The 18,418-nt window shown below is 44.7% G+C and overlaps 1 protein-coding gene across 1 annotated transcript in view; it reads left to right on the top strand.

The window, feature by feature from the left end:
* TMEFF2 (transmembrane protein with EGF like and two follistatin like domains 2) overlaps positions 1-16,088 on the top strand; it is a 111,356-nt gene extending 95,268 nt beyond the window's left edge. Inside the window, exons 8-11 of the mRNA XM_021397592.1 lie at positions 9,769-9,892; positions 10,804-10,962; positions 14,348-14,434; positions 14,841-16,088. Coding sequence (XP_021253267.1) covers positions 9,769-9,892; positions 10,804-10,962; positions 14,348-14,434; positions 14,841-14,937 — 467 coding nt within the window. The 3' untranslated portion in view covers positions 14,938-16,088. The remainder of the gene's footprint in view (positions 1-9,768; positions 9,893-10,803; positions 10,963-14,347; positions 14,435-14,840) is intronic.

The raw sequence follows: 18,418 nt of genomic DNA, 5'->3' as shown, positions 1-18,418 counted from the left end.
TGGGAATTTCTAACATACAGTCTGCTAAAAACTGAGCAGACGCTAAAGATCGCAACAGCAGAACAGAGCAAATACAGAAAGCAAAGTTGTTGGATGGACCTGTTACCATCACCCTGTTATGAAGCAAGAGTCAGGGGAGATGGGTGAATAGAGGCCAGCAAACTGAGGATTCACCTCTCCAAAGTGCAGTGCTTTGCTCAGTACGGAGTAATGATCACCATTGCTCAACATGCCAGTAAAATGTATTTATTTCTCTGACTAACCTGAACAAAAGCAGTGACAAGCTAGGCTGGAAACACACTTTTTAGTCAGCATCAGGCTTCTCTCTTGAATAGTCTTTGGCCATTCAGGGTCATATTCTGGTAACTAAAATAACTAAGGTTTGCACAAGGGATTTGCAAGGTATGTGGTTCAAGAAGCATTCAAAACACCATGAAGGGGAGATGGGCATTTTTGCTTCAGTCTCCTATTTTCTTACGCATCATTGCCCGTAATTCTACAGCTCTTTGTTCAGTTTCCTGGATTAATTCTCTTAGGTGGAATGTTCTTGCAAACACGGATGTTGTGCTGGGAAAGAAGAAAAAGGATGGAAGGGAACTGGCAGGTGTTACATTCCAGCACAGCAGCACCTTATAGATATAAGCCCCTCCAATAAAGCAAAAAAGCCAAAGATTGTATAGAGCAATCAAAATGGAATATGAAGTTAGTGCAGAACTAGGGTTATGGAACCTTCAGGTTGTCAGAAGTGTTGAAGGAAATGCACTGTGGCCAAAATGCCGTCCTTGTCCAGTCTGTCACACACCAGGGCTAACCTTTCCATCTGCATGCCACCCGTCAAACCTCTCTGGCAGGTTTGCCATTCACACTTGCTCTCAGTTGTAATTTTCTGAGTTTGCTCGAAGCATGCAGCCAAACAGTAAATTCTAGCAGCATCATGCTGGCAGCCTAAAAATAAATCAGAGACCTTTTCAGATAGTGTTTCATGCCATCCATTGATCCCAGTCGAAAACAATCCATTCAGACCTGGAGTTCCTATTGGAAGTTAGGGGACAGCCTGGTAACTGGATTAGGGCATGCTTTTGTTTGCAGCAGCATCTCAAAATGAAGCTCCTGCTTTGTTTCATTGATTGTCTGCCCAATCTTTCTGCCAGTAAAAGCCAGTCGCATCGCTGAAGAGACAGGATGAGGTTTGATAGAAAATGTAACATCTTGTTGCATAGTGTGTCTGTGTTCCTCTGAATGTAATCAGGTAAATACAGCAGATAAGTACACCTCTGCACAAATGCAAAAATGTGCTTTGTTAATCTGCAGTTAAATTGCCTAAAAGCAGTTTTCAGCAACGTGGTCCTTAAAAATTGGAAGTCACCAATTGCATCAATCCAAAAACTCCTGCCAGCCACCTTCACAGGTGCCAGAGTTGGAACAGCCTGAGGACACTGGGATTGTATGTGTGAATTTGTGGCCTTTGGAGTACACATTAATGGAGGGAATGGAGGGGAGAGGAAAAAAAAAAATGAGTTTGACTTCCATATTTCCAGAGGTGGGTCAGGAATCTTGAATTGAATTTAGGATTGCAATTGTGAGGCACGTAGGGCACTACACCGTTCCTTTTCATTAATCCTCCACAGCAAATCTGGACCAGATTGTTGTTTACAGCTCTTACTCAATGTGTCAGTTTCTTCCATCTGAACAAGGCAGCGTGTTTTATCCTGTCGTGTTTATGAAATGTGTTTATAGGCAGCTCAATTCCCACGTAGTCCTTCAGACCATACAGAAGTCCCAGCTGATAAGAGCTGCATGGCAGCCCACCAAGCCAGTCCCACGGGACACCGAGAGCATTGCCTCTCCCCTTCCTTCATCCCAATAAGGAAAAGGTGCATCCTTGGCGGGCAGAGGTACCACTGCAACAGACCCCTTTATTTCTACATGGGCTCCAAATGTGCAGCATCCCAAGCCCCCTCCCCACACAGCTTCCTGGTTAAGGGAATTGTCATTCGTCATGCAGCCATCCCCTGTGACAGAGCTGGTTGAACAATCCTGCTCCTTCTGCACACCGATATTCTTGACACACATCTTAAAACTTTGCTTGTGCATATCCATCTACTGTTGGAAAAGCATCAGAAGGGTACAAATATCCCATCACTATTTTTAGGGTTGTATCAAAAGTATTTATCAGCTTTCTTGCACCTCATCCCATTTGTCGTATTGATGCTATCAGCCAGTCAAGGTCGTGAAGTCCTTTAGAAATACATTGGCAGATGGGTGAAACTGTATTAGCCCTGGTAAAGACGGCTGCAGCCATGGTTAAAGATGATTTCTGGGGTTCTTGTACCTGTCATTACAGTCAGGAAGCGCCTGTTGACACCACCTGACTGAAGGAGATGCACACAGGAGAGTGTTCCAGCTCGCCTCAGCAGGACAGGAGGACCTGGGTGTGATCTTCTCACTGCCTAGGAGTCGGGATGTGCTGTGAGCTGGGGGCAGCTGATTCTCCTGCAGTTGCCAGCAGCACTCCCGCACTTTCTGCTGACACCCCAGTACTGTCCAGAAGAATCTTCTCTGGCTGCACCCTTGGCCATGCTTCAGAGGGCAACAGTGGGCTGAGGTGTCAAGGGTCTGTGTTCTCCATACGCGCCATGGTGTGTGCTCCTTCTGCTCAGTGATCAGGCAGCAGAGGAGCATCTCTTTAATGCACAAATAACACATTCGTATGCCTCGTGCACAGAAACTGGGATGTCTCCTTCACACTGCAGGTTTTTAGAAGGCAATGTATTCAGGTTGAAACTTTGCCCACATACCATCTGCACCAGCCTTATCTTTCTTTGACAGGAAAGCTGCATATGTAATGTCCACTTGGCTTTCATGGTGTAATATAAGGTTTCAGAGGTCCCAAGCAGCTCTTGCAGCAAGCTCCTGCTCTTGTTCCAAAGTGACAGATCCTAACAAAAATCAATTCTAACTTCATAGCTATAATGAGCTTAACCCACTGCCTTTTTTTTAGGATGACCACAAGTTCCATCAGATGTATGAGGCCTATTTGCAGATACTGATGTATCCTGCAGATTGTCTCTAGCCATTGCATAGGAAATCTTAAGGTCTTGCAAGTTTGCTCTCTGTGTACTCTGTTTGGTACCAAGGATAGAGCTGCAAATCAAAAGACTGGCCTATAGACACCATTGATAGCCAAGGCTGCCAAGTTATGAAAATGAGTTGTTTTAGGTTTTTTTAGCTGCTTAAGGAGGATGATGGTTCTCAGAATGGTCTACTTTAGAGAAGGCATTGCTTTGGAGTTGCAGCAGACTCTGTTTACTCAAAGGGGAAAAAAAAGTGGAACCTTCATATGCAAATGATGGCATTTGGAAATGTCATATAGCTGCATCTACATATAAATAAGCTGCTCTCTGGGTGCTGCATTAGCAAGGCTACTTTGATATAGAAATTGCATGATAGTACACAAAGCAGAAACAGCAGGACATCACTCAGTCAAGTTTGAGTTTTGTTCCTAAATCACCACTTAACTAAGTTAACTACTGTTGCTCTTCAGTGCATGTAGAAGCAGCAGCCGAGTTTGCTCTAGGGGAGACGTTGAGTGTTTGTAAGTGCTGCATGGGGTTGCACAACAGGGACAAATGTCAGGGTCCTGCATCTGGGCACTTCCAAAGTGCAGAAAGTCCTCTTTCTGGGACACACTGGTTTGGACCTGGGAGATGGTGCTGAACGCCGAGGGTGTTGTGGTATTTGGTTCCTATGTAATCCCGCTTCTAGCCTCCGTTTGCCTCACTCTGCAGATCCATGTCTGTTTGCTGCAGAAGTGATACAATTTGGTCATACGAAGAAGCACCTTCTGCCGGTAAAACATTTGTAAACAGGGGTGGTGTTTTTGTCTCTGTTTAACCTGATATTAAAGAGCAAATTACAACTCTGCAGCATAGTTTTTCAGAGGAGAGGATGTATAGAGAGAGACCGTGGTCCATTTTTGACCACCTCCAGCACTGACAGTACCAAGTACTCGAGGAGAGGTGGATGGCCAGGAAGGCGAGCCATCTGCTAGGCCATCAAGGACCTTCTCACTGAAGCAGTGCAATCTGCTCTGCCCGCACTGTGCCATGTGTGATGGATGCAGCCTTCGCCTCTGCCTTCAGGCACACAGCCTAATTGGAGGGAACCTTATAAATCTCCGCACTGACACCAACTTTTTTTCCGAACAGAATTACAATAATAATAATGTTAACTCATTCTCTTAAGGGCTCTGTCATGAGCTGCCTAAGGAGATCAGAGAGGAGGAGAAAAAACACCACTTTGTTCCTTTATAGGCCCGGCTGCTTGGCTGTTTTGTGAGCAGGGAGGGAGCAGCTCCCATGCGGCCAGTGTCGTCTGTCTGGTGCAGGGGGATCTGAGTGACAGGGACATCAATGGCAAGCCAGAGACTGGCTGAGTTGGCACAACGAGGGATTTAATCTATTCTAGGGATGGTGTTAACCCAGATTTATTCAATCCTGGAACAAAAGAAGAAAGCTCAAACTGTCAGGTCCCTTCTGCCCAGGGTTTTGATAAGTCCACAATAAGGCCTCACAAACGATTACATTTCATCTGTAGAAATGATTGCAGGCCCCAAGATCTGCCCTTACAGTGATGGTCTTTAAAAGGTCTAGTTTATCCCCTAAAGAACTGGGAGGTGGCTTGAGGGCAGCTCACACAGAGACAGTACGGAGAGCTGAAGGCCTCCTTAGTTTTGTAGTGAAAACGTAACAGGCCCCAGTGGTGGGCAGCAGGCACCATGCTGCACCCAACCTGAACCATGCAGTGACTAACATCTCTGAGGAGCTGCCACAGAATTGCCTCTTGGTGTCCTCAAACCAAGTGTGGATGTGTTTTGTAACTTTTCCTTCAACAAGAGTCTAATTTGGTACAGGAAAAAGATAAACAGGTTGATGAATCATGAACAGTGATGGCAAGTGGTCTTTTTCCAATAGGGAAGAACCATCCACAGGCGCTACAAGTAGAAGTACGTTACAGAAGTTCAGAGTTAGCTCTAACGTATATAGCATAGTCCAAATGTGTCTGCTGACTGGCTTAAAATATTATGTTGTCCATTTGAATATCTGGGGGCTATTAGTGTCTTAATTCATTCGCTTCTGAAATAAATTATGGCAGCATGTTGAATAATTATGATACACTGCTGCAAAAGACAGGACACAGTATTTTTTTTTTTTCAAGTGTATTAGAACATCCTACCACCATCTCAAATGTAAAAAACACTAGATTATTTTTAAAAACGAAAGTGGATGTTAGCTTATTCCAGGAAACTCATTTGCATGGGGACATTTAAAATTAATAAATTACAGTGTTGAGCAAGTCTATTTCGTGCCTGAGAAAAGAAGTGAATGTAATTTAATTTATCAGGTTCCATTTCTTTTTTCCTCTTGTTGAAGTAGATAATGTAGAGATGGTATTTTTGTGCACTTCATGTAGGAAGATTAGCCTGAAATGTGTACTTGGGTGGCTGCAGGATGCATTTAGCCCAGGGCTACAGCATACTGGTGCCAGCCATCATCAGCTGACATTTGGTGTCTCTCCTCCACCGGCTTCCAAGGGGAGTGGGCTGGTGAATCCCCTTTGGAGTGGCAGTGAGCACTTACCTCCTCCTCAGTTTCTAGTCCAACACCTACCCAAACAGCAATTGTCAGGCAGATTGCTTTCACATATTTTCTTCTTCATGAAGAGACGCTCTATTCACAAGATCTCCAGCAGCGAGGTGTTAACAACAAAGTACTGTGTCAAGATAATGAATAGGTCAGAGCAGAGCAGCTTCTAGTGAGGAACTAGGGCCGTGCTGGTGGACTGTAGAGCCAGGATTTGTCAGTATGCTTCTTCATTGCAAGTGAGGATGAAGCCTGCTGATGGACCTCTCCCTCTGAGTTGCTGTGGGGCCTCGGTTCCTGTTAGATGCTACCAGAGAGGGGGAAGGTGCCATAAAACCTACTAAAGCAGTTCTGAACTTTCGGATGTGACACCATTTCTACTTCATTCCTCCTGACTTTGCAGTAGCATCTTCAAATTTCTGCATGTAGTGCAAGCATTGCTGGGTTGAGGAAGTTCCCTTTTCTCCAAAATGAGCAGCAGATGAGCACCGTGGCCTGTCCCTCGGCTTATCCATAGCATAAGGGTTCCCATCCCTAGTCAGTTACTCTCACAAACCTCAGGGCATCCTCTCCCTTTGTGTCACTGGGCAAGACTCCCTGGACCTTTATTTAGATTTCAGATGAGAATAGTCTCACCAATACTATCATACAGATTGGAAGAGCTTTGTTAAGTTCCCACTGCTGTGCTCTGCAGCATCCTTGTGGGAGGGCTGCCAAGGGTGTAGAAGGGGGGAACAGATTTCCAAAAGGAGTCGGGAAGGTTAAGGATGTATTTTTGATCCAAAATTCTTTCCCAGCCTTTATAAATCCTCTGAAAACGTGACGTGTAAGGAGTCAGTACCTCAATATCGTTGAGAGCTTTCGGCTGCCAGTGTGACTGACCTCAGCATTATTAAAAGATTTAAATTATTAAGTCAGTTCTCTGTAACCGCTGTCTCCAATGAGATAGGTGTCAAAATAGTTTTCACTGTACATCATTCACCATCTCCTCCTTCATTTGATAAAATATATGTATTTGTGGGACCTTCCTCACCTCAGTGATGACTGTACACAAGGCATTAGCACCACACTTGAGCCAATATTTTATCGTATGGATATAACCTATCCATTATTACATCCATAAGCAGTGTAAATACTAAGATGAAAATTTACGGGCTGTGGCTCTCCACTTGGCTTGCCCGACATCACCTGGAAGTCACCGTTTGAGCCAGGCTCAACAAACAACAGAACAATAGAATTAATAGACCTGCAGAACTGATTGTTCGGTGCCTGGCAATCAGCTGTTGGACATAAGAATCCTTGTTTTGCCTAGATTTTAATATTTTTTTTTTCCCAATGGATTGCAGGAACTTATGCCTGGAAGGAATTTTTGGTGCATTTCGGGCGGTATTTCATGCTGTCCTCCTCAGGGGCACTAATGGTTTTATTCCTTCATCAGAGGTGCTACTCCAAATGTGGAACAGAAGCTCCATGCCTCTGCTTTGCTGAAGAATTGCAACCGCCTTGTTTTCGTTGCTTGCAGAGTCACGACCCGTGACTGGACAGATTGCTCTGTGGTTTGAGTTTCAGCTTTCACTGAGATCCTAGCCAAGAATCCTCTTGGTGTGCATTCAGTTTCCAAAACCTTGAAGAAAAGACTTATAGTTAAGCCATAAGTTAAAAGAGTATCTGAAATAGTTCTTCCACCTTTTTATTAAAGGGAGAACAGGAACAGCCAGATATCTTAAGCAATTCAGACAAGATAGCTTTAAATAATTAGTTTAACTTTTCAGAGGATAATCCATCAGGATAATGAAGATCAGTCACAGTGGGAAACTTCAGGCCCCAGTTTCCTACCCCAGCAAAATAGCTTAGCATCTCCCTGCCATCCACAGAAAGGCTGGAGAGCAATGTGCAACCAGAAGGAGACTTCTAGTAAGGAAGATGATAAGCGGCTTCAGTCTATACAAAGCAGCATCTGGCCTCAATGTGTTTAAAAATAATCTGTTTTGACTAGTGTATCTTATATGATAGGCTATCATGTCATGTTCTGGCAGTAACAAAAGATGTGTGCAATATGAAATGTCATGTTAGGCTGAAGATGAAAAAAAAAAAACATGGCAGAAATGCAAAAGATGTTGGTTTCATCAAGCTGGCATTTTCTGTCAGAGAAATACTCCGAGAGAAAAGTTGCCGAATGCTGTTCATCTGAAGGGTGAGGATGTGTTTCTTTTTAAAACAAAAAGGAGAAGCGTTGTAAGGACAGTGGTGAGAATTACATTTGTCCGCAGATAGGAAAGACTGATGGAGTCGGTCCAGGTTTTTCTTCAGGCTTTACATCTTTCTGTCTCAAACTGTGTCCATCAGAAGAAGGCAGGCATCCATCCTTCTGGTGCTCACATAGTTGCCAGTGACAGTGCAGCATGCCTAATGTATGATGAGTTGCTGCTGAATTTAACATCAGGAAATGATTAGCTGTGAATTCATTGTGTCTTGTTGCTCTCTGAGCACTCTGTGGGTATGTGGAAGAAAGTGGCTGCCTTTCTAGTTAAGCTTTGCTCTTCGTGGGCTTCAGACTGGTGTGGCACAGGGGCTCTGTAGTTGAGTGATGCTTTAATGTGATTAAAGAGGGTTGCCTCCAGCACCAAATTTATAGCAATCGAAAATTGTAATAAGGGGGGAATTGTAATTATTTCACTTGATGCCTACTGCCTACTTTTCATTTTTTGAACTCTGTAAGAGTTCTTACATCATTTGTAATTTAAACATGTTTTCCTTCATATCCTCTCTTTTCAGAAATGATTTGTGGTTCTTGTTTCATAGTTGTTACCAGTGATATTGTCATGGTTTTATGATCTTTGGTTATCGGTATTCCACATCTATGTGGAATGTCAACGGTTGCCGAACCTGCCTGTAAACCGTTGACATTTCTAAAGCTGGGATGGGTTCAAGATAGCAGTTATCTCCTCAGTGGCATTATTACTGAGCTGTGCTCAGCCCCTTCAGAAATGAGAGTGGGCAGTTTGCATGAAGGAGCTTTTAAATCCTGCCTCGGTGTTCAGGTCTCAGTTTTGAGTCTGAAAAGATATTTCATGTATCAAAAATAGCCTGATCCGAGGCCGGGAAATATTGGGGAAATTCAGGATGTTCCAGTAGAGGAGGGGAACTGCTTAAGCTGAACTAAATTATGCTCTTATTGTGGTCTGCCTAATGAATGACTGAAATGGCAGATCAAATGAATGATTATGGTTTTGCCCCCTCACTGCCTTTGAGTTCAATTTCTACCTGTTTTAGAAGAGTCCGCAGTCAAAATGAGGGACTGCGGACAACTTGTGGCTGAATTTTATGTTTGTTTCCATGCTAACATTGCACTGGAGGTATAATTACAAGTTCTGTGAGATCCTAGATTTGTGTAAAAGTGTGCTAGGGGCCCTTCTAAAGGAAACACCGTTCCTTCCCATGCAATTGCTGGAGAAGGAAAAATCATTCTTCTAAAGCCTACAAGCACTGGAAGAATCTGCATCCTCCTTCAAGTCCTCAAGTATTAGTCTGCCCTGAAAGTGACGGTTTCCCTCACCGACTTGAAGCAGGCTGTATGACATGTTCTCCTGTAGACCAGTGGAGCAGCTCATGGGAGCATACGAATTGAATTTCCTCCATTCAGTAAAGAAGGCAGAAATTAAGTACTGTTGAATCCGTTTATGACTTTGTGGGCCGTGCTTTTGTGTTTGCTGCAGGTTTCTTCTTCAAGTTAAGAGAAAACAACTAGGGCTGTGAAATAAGGCCAGCATTGCTTCTTCCCTTCTCTTCATCTCTAATCTCTTCATCTCTCCCAAAGAGGAGGATTTAGTGCTTGATCCTGAAATGTCCTGGAAGTCCTAGAGATGAAAGAGCCGGCAGTGCTCTAAAGGGATGTGGAGGTTGCCCTGTCATTCATGTTTTCTGGGAGCTTGTTCCTGTCTGTCTTAACACAAGGACAGCACAGCCTCCTTTATTAGTGCAAGTTCTCAGGGACTTCCGAAACTCTCGTTGGACAGCAGCAGCAGGAAGACATTCTTTCTGAAGCTCTGAGCCCTCTCCTTTCTGTGCTGAGTTCTTCCCCTTTCCTGTGCTGCCAGATTAACACTGCCTCCACCTGTGTTCACAGAGAATGCAAACAAACTGGAAGAGAGCGCACGAGGGATCTACATCCCCTGTCCAGAGCACTACAATGGCTTCTGCATGCACGGCAAGTGTGAGCACTCCACCAACATGCTGGAGCCATCCTGCAGGTAACCCTTTGCCTACCGAGGAGGGAAGGCTGCCCCCATGAAAATTTTGACTTACAGAATACACCAACTCTAGATAAACTATGGAAAGTGGTGGTAACCAAGTTCTTTGTGCCACAAAACCCATTAGACTTTAATTATTCAACAAAGTCTCCATCGTCTGTGGCAAAACGGTATTGAGTCATGCACAATTGATGGTAAAACTCTCAGTAACCTTCAGCTGTATTTAAATATTTTTGTAAAAGCACTTCACAAAGTGCACGGGAGGCCGCTAGGTAGCCCCCGCAGTCCAAAGGAGCAGATTGCTGGGGATTTGAGTGGGAACACGGCGAGAGCTAATGGGAAGGGCACTGCCTGTTCCCCAGAGTCAGAGGGAGGTGTCAGGCGGCCTGGGGCGGATGGTTGCAGCACCAACAGACAGCTTTTTATAGCATCCAGACAAAATGTAAATGATGTATCCACTTGCAGGAACATCTAATCACATTTTGTATGGAGCTCGAATGATTGCTTATCACCTCCTTAGGGGTAATCTGCATAAGGAGCCATGACTAGATGGCTTTCAGCCCTCCCCCACCTCCCCAAAGAAAGAGAGAAGTCTGAAATACGATGTGCAAGTACAAAACAGATTCTCATCCTGATGTGCAAGTGCTGGATGAGTCCTGGTCCTCTGGGCACCTCCTGGCACTGCCTCTGTTGCTGGCTCTCACAGACTTCAGTGATGCTGCGGGTTGGAAGCCTTCCCTTGGAGAGGTCCAGGGAGGCGCCAGTGCTCTTGCTGGGACCCCATCCTTCAAAAAATCCACATAAGCTTGTGCTCAAGCCACTGATATATATATATATATTTTCAGATACACTTTGTTTCAAATTTCTTCAAAATTAACAGGTATAACTGGGAGAAGTATTTTTCGTTTCAGATGTGATGCCGGCTATACTGGACAACACTGTGAAAAAAAGGACTACAGCGTTTTATATGTGGTTCCAGGTCCGGTACGATTTCAGTATGTCTTAATAGCAGCTGTGATTGGAACTATCCAGATTGCTATCATCTGTGTTGTAGTCCTCTGTATTACAAGGTCAGTATCTCAGATACTTTGCAGCAGAACAAGAAAGAATTTTTCATTTTCCTGCTTTATGCTCTGATTATACATACTTCTGCCATGACACTTGTGATAACAAATGCTATTGAATTCACCAGCAAACAGGTGATACCGTCTGGTCCCACCAGCCAGCACTCCTTTATTGTTACCACTCAGTTTTTACTTCCGTCTTAATCAAACTTAGGTAGCGACGGTGCCTACAGCAAATGAAGTTTCCTATTTTTTATTCAGATGGTTGGACAAATATTGTTCATATAAATAAGGGGAATATAAATACAGCAGCTGGATCAACACTTAATAAAACTAATCATATCTCCATCTGGTTTCCTCAAGGGCCCATTCCCTTAGTCCTAATCAGGCGACGCGTACAAACTTTTAAGCCTGTTTGTGATCCCATTGATTAGATGATTTCATTAGGCTTGTATACACGTTCACAGGTACTGCACGTGCTTGCGGTCTTCTCTAGATGATGGCACACCAAGCCGTGTATGAATCTGTTCATTTTTTAATGAGGAGGAAGAGTTTGTTTGAATGTAAATGACAGCCCCAAGGTGGTTCAGAGGGGAGGGATAAATTCAGTCTCTCTACACGTGCTGCTCTTCCCCACTGAACCACTTTATTGTGTCAGGGTGAGTTCTGAACTTCAGGCGTCTTCAGGCTTCTCTCAGGAATTACAAGGTTAAATTCACTCAGCTGGCAACCCTGATACAGCAATCTTTCAGAAATAAATTTTTCTTAAAAAGACAAGAAAGTAAAAGCCAGGTGTCACACCTCTGTAGAAAATAACATTTCTAATATATTTCACTCCCTGTGTTGCACTACCTGGGTGGAAGACAAGCGTCGCATTTCCTCCAGGAAGAGACAAAAAAAAAAAAAAGATTCATAAATCCTTCTCTGGCCTAAAGGCATGAAACAAAACTGTCTGATAAAACCTAGCTGGTTTTTGGCCATCAGCTCAATGCTAGGTGCCGGCAGGGGCGATAGATAATATTGTGGTGGCATCCATAGAAGTCATTCGAACAACCAGAAAGGCAGTGTGCAGGAAGAAAAAGAAGACGGTGTACTAACTGATAATGGAGAAAATGCTCCGCATTATTTTTTTGAGTGACTCTGGTTTCATCACCTTCGCACAGTAAAGCAAATTACTTCATACTGAAGGATGAAGACGGTGCACTCTGGATGATCTGGCACTGCAATGCAAATTGCCCATCACCCTGTTTTCCTACATAGATGTTACCTTTTCCCACAGACTTTGTAACCAAGTTAATTTATGATCTTTTGACTTTTCTCCGTAATGCGTGTAATTACGGCAGAGCATCCTCCATCCCGGCATAATGATTTGAGATACATTTGCAAAAGCGTACCCATAAGTGGCTTAAGAGAAATCTGTGTGACAGGAGAATGTGTGGCAGCATATGCATAAGTAATTGAGATTCTGAAGTCACCTGCTTCAGAGAACCTGGCTGTGCTGGCTTGAACTTCCTGCCCTGAAAAACGCCAAAGCCCCCCTCACAGGTTCTTCGGAGAAAGCAGGGAGGACCATCGTCCCCGCACCAGGGAACTTCCAGCTTTGGAAGTACAGCAAAAGACAACCAGTGGTAGAAGTGAAGGATGATAGAAAATAACATAGGTATGGCTGACTGTCATAATGATTCTCAGCAGTTTTCTTTATGGTTTTGCATTTTTTAGCGCTTTAGTAACGTTTAGTCACAACAGATTATTTATGGGAAGAAATATCTTAATTAAAAATGAATGTGTAATGCGTCTTTTACCTGCTATGAATCGCATTATGAGTAACTCACACTTGTGAGCAGGCTTCAGGGGAGGGAGGCAGGCAGCCTGTGCTCCACTGCCTCAGTACCCCAATGTGTTTGTAACTGAGTGTATCCCCACCACCATGCACCGCAGAGAGCTTTGGTTAGTGAGCTAAGGGCTGAGGAAAAGCTGTCACACAGTTTTCAGCAGATGACTGTATCTGAAAGGCTGGTTAAATGCCAGCACCCCTCTTAAGAGCCCAGACGCAACACACTTCTAAGTCCAATAGCACTGCGTTTAAGCAGTTATGGTATCAGTACTTGGCCCTGCTGTCTTTCCAGAGTACATCTTTGCTTCCGTCGATCAGTACCATAGTGTTTTATGCAATTAAAAAGAGTATTTTTGGATAAGTGATGCTTTTTCGTGACCTTAATTGTAGTAATTTCTACAATTGAATTGATTTCTCTCAACCTTGCGCTAAGCGACCATGCAGGTACTGTCAGATTTTGGAGGAGCATCTCCCAGGTGTGTGTCTCCTCACTTCCAGCTGTGGCACTCCATGTCCTCCATTCTCCCAGAGTACACAGCCGCCTGCCCCAGGGCTTTTGACTTTCCCCAGCCACCCAGCACCTCCACGTTTCTGACAAAACCAGTCCCATCAAAGGCTTTTCCCCCATCACTGGCAATGTGGAGGAGCCCCCGGGAGCCTGCTGTGCCCCACAAGGTCCTGCTGTGCCACCAGGGCTGGGGACTGCCATCAAGGTGCAGGGTGGGACAGCCCCACATTCGTTAGCAGTAGCTCCTGCCTTGTGCGGAAAAGTTCAGTCGGATTTTTGGGAGCAGGCAGCAAGTAACAAGTTCATCGGGAAATCAGAAACTAGCTCAAGTCTGCATTAGTTCCTAATGAGAGCTCTGCCGTAACCTCCGAGGGAACTGGGAACGCAAGCTCATTTTCCCCTAGTAATGATAGCAGCCGGCTTCCCGGCTTCTGAGAAAAGAAAAAGGCAAAATACAGCGCATGGCCATACAGCTTCTCATGAGGGGGTAGTCTTGTTGGCTTAAAAGTGAGACAAGTCAGGACAATCTGACCCATATTATGATAGACACTTACGTAATTGTGTTTCAACAATGTGAAATGCTCCGTGAGTCCTCATGCTCATCTAGCCCTTCAGGTGGAGTCACGAACTGTAGCATCATTCCCATTCAACGTGGATAAAAAGGCTTAGCCCTTTTGATGGAAAGGGGTCACTATAATTTGATTTCACTGCATTTTGCTGCTTCTCCATCAGTTAGAACCATTCCCAAGCAACCCCCGCAGCTGATGCTGTGTCAGGTGCAAGGTAGAAGCATGCCCTTGCTAAGGAGCACCATAAAGCTTGGTCCTGTTATTTATAAAAATAGCCCAACTACAGTGTGGGCTGTAGCAAGAAGCAGCGCTCTTAGTTTCCCTGCTGTATTTTTGTCTAAGGTTTGTTGGTTTTTTTCCCCTGGCAGTACGGAGTGAGACAAAGGTTCCACTTTAGTGCTCGCATGCACTGCTGCCACAGCGTGTCCCCAGCAGAGAGACTTGTTCCAAACTGCGTGCTGTTACCGCTCTCTTTTCCAGGAAATGTCCCAGGAGCAACAGAATCCACAGACAGAAGCAGAACACAGGGCACTACAGTTCAGACAACACAACGAGAGCATCGACAAGGTTAATTTAAAGAGCGCATGTTTCCACAATGGCAAAACTAACTGCAGAGAGCTTGGACTACAAAATACAGTATTATAGACAAAAGATTAAGACAAGATCTACACATGTTGCCTTGCATTTGTGGTAATCTACACCAATGAGAACATGTACTACAGCTATATTTGATTATGTATGGATATATTTGAAATAGTATACATTGTCTTGATGTTTTTCTGTAATGTAAATAAACTATTTATATCACACAATATAGTTTTTTCTTTTTCATGTATTTGTTATATATAATAAATACTCAGTGATGAGAAAAAAAATTGGCTTTCTTAAATTTGCTGTATCTCATAGCTGTGTATAGTCTTGGGATGTTGTACATGGACACTAACAAATGTCTTTTTTTTTTTTCTTTTTCCAGTTCTAGTGGCAATTTTGAGTCTACTGAACTCAGTAGTAGGGTTTTGAGTTGGTCCAAGATCAGCGACAATTATGGATGTGGGAAAGGTGAAGAATAATTTAACCTACATTGAGGAGGGATAAAATATTTCAGATCCGGACTCAACTACATTTCATCAGCTGCTTTCTCCCATACCATCTATCTTTACTCTCCCATAGCTTAGGAAGTCCTTGCCTTCTAAATTAAGTCCCAGCTGAAGGGGAAATGGAAATTCTTGGTGACTGCTTATGGGAGTGATGGGGGTAATTGTCTCCATCTGGGAGGGATTAGGTGTCTGCCAAGGTGAACCCTGTGAGCATGCACTGCAGCATCTCTAACTGGTCACTGGAGTGAGTGAAAATTGCTTCCTACTGTTGATTGAAAATTATCAGGTTAAATAAGTTAATAACATAATAACAGCAGAAATGCCAGCACAGTTTGTACTTCATGAACATGCTGATATAATTTATTTTTTCAAAGGGAAGGTGAAAACCGCTCAGAAAACACCTTATGAATAACTTTATGGGTGACCCTACTCCATTAAATGTAATGAACTCAAATGTTGCCTATACCTTGGGAAAATAAGGGCATGTGTTTTGTCACATCCGCATCATGGACAAGACGCAAAGTTATTTCCGTGGTAACTCAAACTCTCCAAAACACTTTCTTTTGGGAAGCAAATATCGTTCTGGCTTGTGCTCTGAATGTTGAAGGCAGAGTGACACTGAAGGGCAGCGAGCGGTCACTTCACTCGTGCTGGACAGCATCCACTCTGCTGATGGACTGCTGGAGTAATAACGTCATTGAACTACAACTTGTAGTTCATTGTGCCTCTCCCTCCCAAAGAGACTTTGCCTGAACAAAAGCTACCCATGCCAAAAGTTAGGGGTATTTTTTGCCATCACCGCCACATGAGAAATTGCAGTTGTGTCTCAGTGGGGCCTGGGGTTACTCAGGATGGTGGTTCCTGAGTGCATTTCCATCTCCTGCCTTCAGCATTAGGTGGATTACTCACAACAGTCGCCACCAGCCCTACTGGTGACAGCCCACCCCACCTGGCACCCAGACATGGGAGAAGCACTATTTCTACTCTAACATGGCTTTTGGTTCCCCCACCCCATCCCAATCTGCTTTAAAGTGAATCCATTGCATGATGTTCACACGCTCTCAGTTTTTGTCTTGTTCCGGGTTTCTTGAATTTTTAAAGGTAATAAAAGGCAATTGGCAAGAGCTGCTTCCCGGCACCTGGTCTGTGCTGATTGATGGGAGTGGGAGTGTGGTGCCAGGGCAGGCGGCACCTTGGTGGCACCCAGGTTTCCTCGCAGCTGAAGCCAAGATGGGTCAAGGCTGGGGCCAGAGGCAGCGCTGCCCTGCAGCCTCCCCTGTGCTGTGTGCTTCTTGGTGAGGTGCTGGAGGCCAGCAGTCTTCACAAACTCATGTTTTTGAGTGACATCCAAGTGCCAACACTGGGACCATCGGCTCGGGATAGTTTATTTCAGTCACTCACATGAAATGCAAAATCAAATGGTAACACATGCACACAACCACAGAGCTGTAGCGACAGATCTCATTTAAAAAGAGAAAAGAGGCAACTCTTGGTCTGTCTTAAAGTAGCACAGCATAGCATAGGTAGAAGCAGAACCAGGAGTCCAGCACACCATCATCTGTAGACTCCCCAGAGTCACTGGCCCTGCATTTACCATGTAGTGCCACAGGGAATTCCCAAGCAGCCCCAGAGACCTCCTTGTTTGTGACTCTGAAACTGAACCTCAGCATGCCAGTGTGGGCATGCAGGCCAGCAATAACAGTGTCCTGGGGGTTTACAGAAAGCACTGGAGATTTCTGCATCAAACGCATTCAGAACTTGAATCAGAGCTGGGCATGAATTTGGAGAACTGGGTTTTGGGTTGCTTTTTATCTTTCCTGAAGGGACAAGAGCATTCTGAGCTGGCACACTTTCCTGTGCTGCTGTACTGGGCACCAAGGCAGCCATGGTAGCAGGGTTTGGGGCTGGGGGCAGGAGTAAGCACGTCACCAGTAAGAAGGACACTGTGCAGTCTGTGGAGGAAAAAATCACAATTTGATTGCTTGGAGAACCATGGGCAAAGCTAGAAGTGATGCTGGCTGCTTGGGGCTGCTACTGAAGCTGAAAGACGCTGGGAGGAGGAGACTTGGTCTGCTTCTCCAAGTGCTGTGCCATCTCCTGTAAATACCCCAGCCACATGTGTAGGTACCACAGAATCTTAGAATCACAGAATGGCTTGGGCAGGAAGGGACCTTAGAGTTGATCTAGTTCCAGTTCCAACCCCCTCCCTCAGGCAGGGTTGCCAACCAGTAGATCAGGTACCATACGTACCCTACATGCTGATCCTTCCTGCCCCCTCCCCAGCTGCCTCTCCACCATGGTGCTTTCCTTACAGGTGCTCACTATCACGCTTCTTCATCCAATGCTAGTGAGACACAGCATGCATAACATCACTGCAGTATTAAAGGGAGGCTGGGCATCCTGTTTTAGCCATCATCCCCTTTAGTTTGCCTTCTTCTGCACCAGAGAGAACTGTGGTTACCTCAAATAATAATATGAAAATTAAACATGAGATGATTAATATTAGATAATACAGAATAGATAATAATAATTTGCGCCGCACTTCCTTGCTGCAGCAGACATGAGGCAGAACAAGATGGGGTGAGCTTTGGATGAGCTTCCTGGTGCCAGGCCCGGCAGCAGCATGCCAGGGCCATGTGCACATCTATACATACATGTCTGCAGGTGTGTGTCTGTATGTGCCCCACACAGGTTAAATGTGGGGCAGGCGGTGTTGCGCACTGCGTAGCGCTGCCTCCTGTTTTGCAGAAGCTGCTCTCAAGAAAGCCTCCTCTTCAAAGAGTTCTCTCAAGCGTCTTTGAAAACAAAATGATTAAAGGCTCTCTCTCCTCTCATCTGACATCAGACGCATCTCGCTCTGCAGCCGTGCTCTCACCCCGATTATGCACGCCTCGCTGCGCTCCAAGCTCCACGTGCCAGTGGAAGTTACACCGCAATTAGGGGCAGGTTCGTTACTGCACATCAAAGGCCATGCACCTTGCTTTTATTCATGACTTTGTGGCTGGTTGCAAGGTATCTACAGGCATTGGTACCCATTGGTGTGGAGGTGAAGTGGGGCCAGGATTAACCACGTGTTGGGTTGGGTTGGGTTGGGGTTTTCCTCCAATAACTTCAGCTGGTCTTGATGATACATGGAGATCCTCTGCCTCATCACAATTATTCCATCAGAGCCATTTTATCATTGATAACGTTTTAGTCAGAGTTACAGTCTGGATGAACCCAAACTTGGCCAGCTGAGCCCATTAGATCCTCCTGTTTGACATGGAAGCCAAAATTTGTATTCTTCACCCTGCATGCACATGGCCACCAGAGCGGTGTATTAGGTGGACTTAATTTGGTTCAGTTGCTGTTTAATTAACAGTTTCATCCCAGCAGGAGGGCTGCTGAAAACAAAGATGCAGGGTTTTTTCTTAAAAAAAAAATGCTTTTTTTGTTAACTTTTTTTTTTTTTTCC

Source organism: Numida meleagris, chromosome 5 (genome assembly GCF_002078875.1).
Source record: "Numida meleagris isolate 19003 breed g44 Domestic line chromosome 5, NumMel1.0, whole genome shotgun sequence".
In the NCBI taxonomy this organism is placed as follows: domain Eukaryota; kingdom Metazoa; phylum Chordata; class Aves; order Galliformes; family Numididae; genus Numida; species Numida meleagris.
The sequence above is the reverse complement of the archived record's forward strand: the minus strand, read 5'-3'. Positions and strand labels throughout refer to the sequence as shown.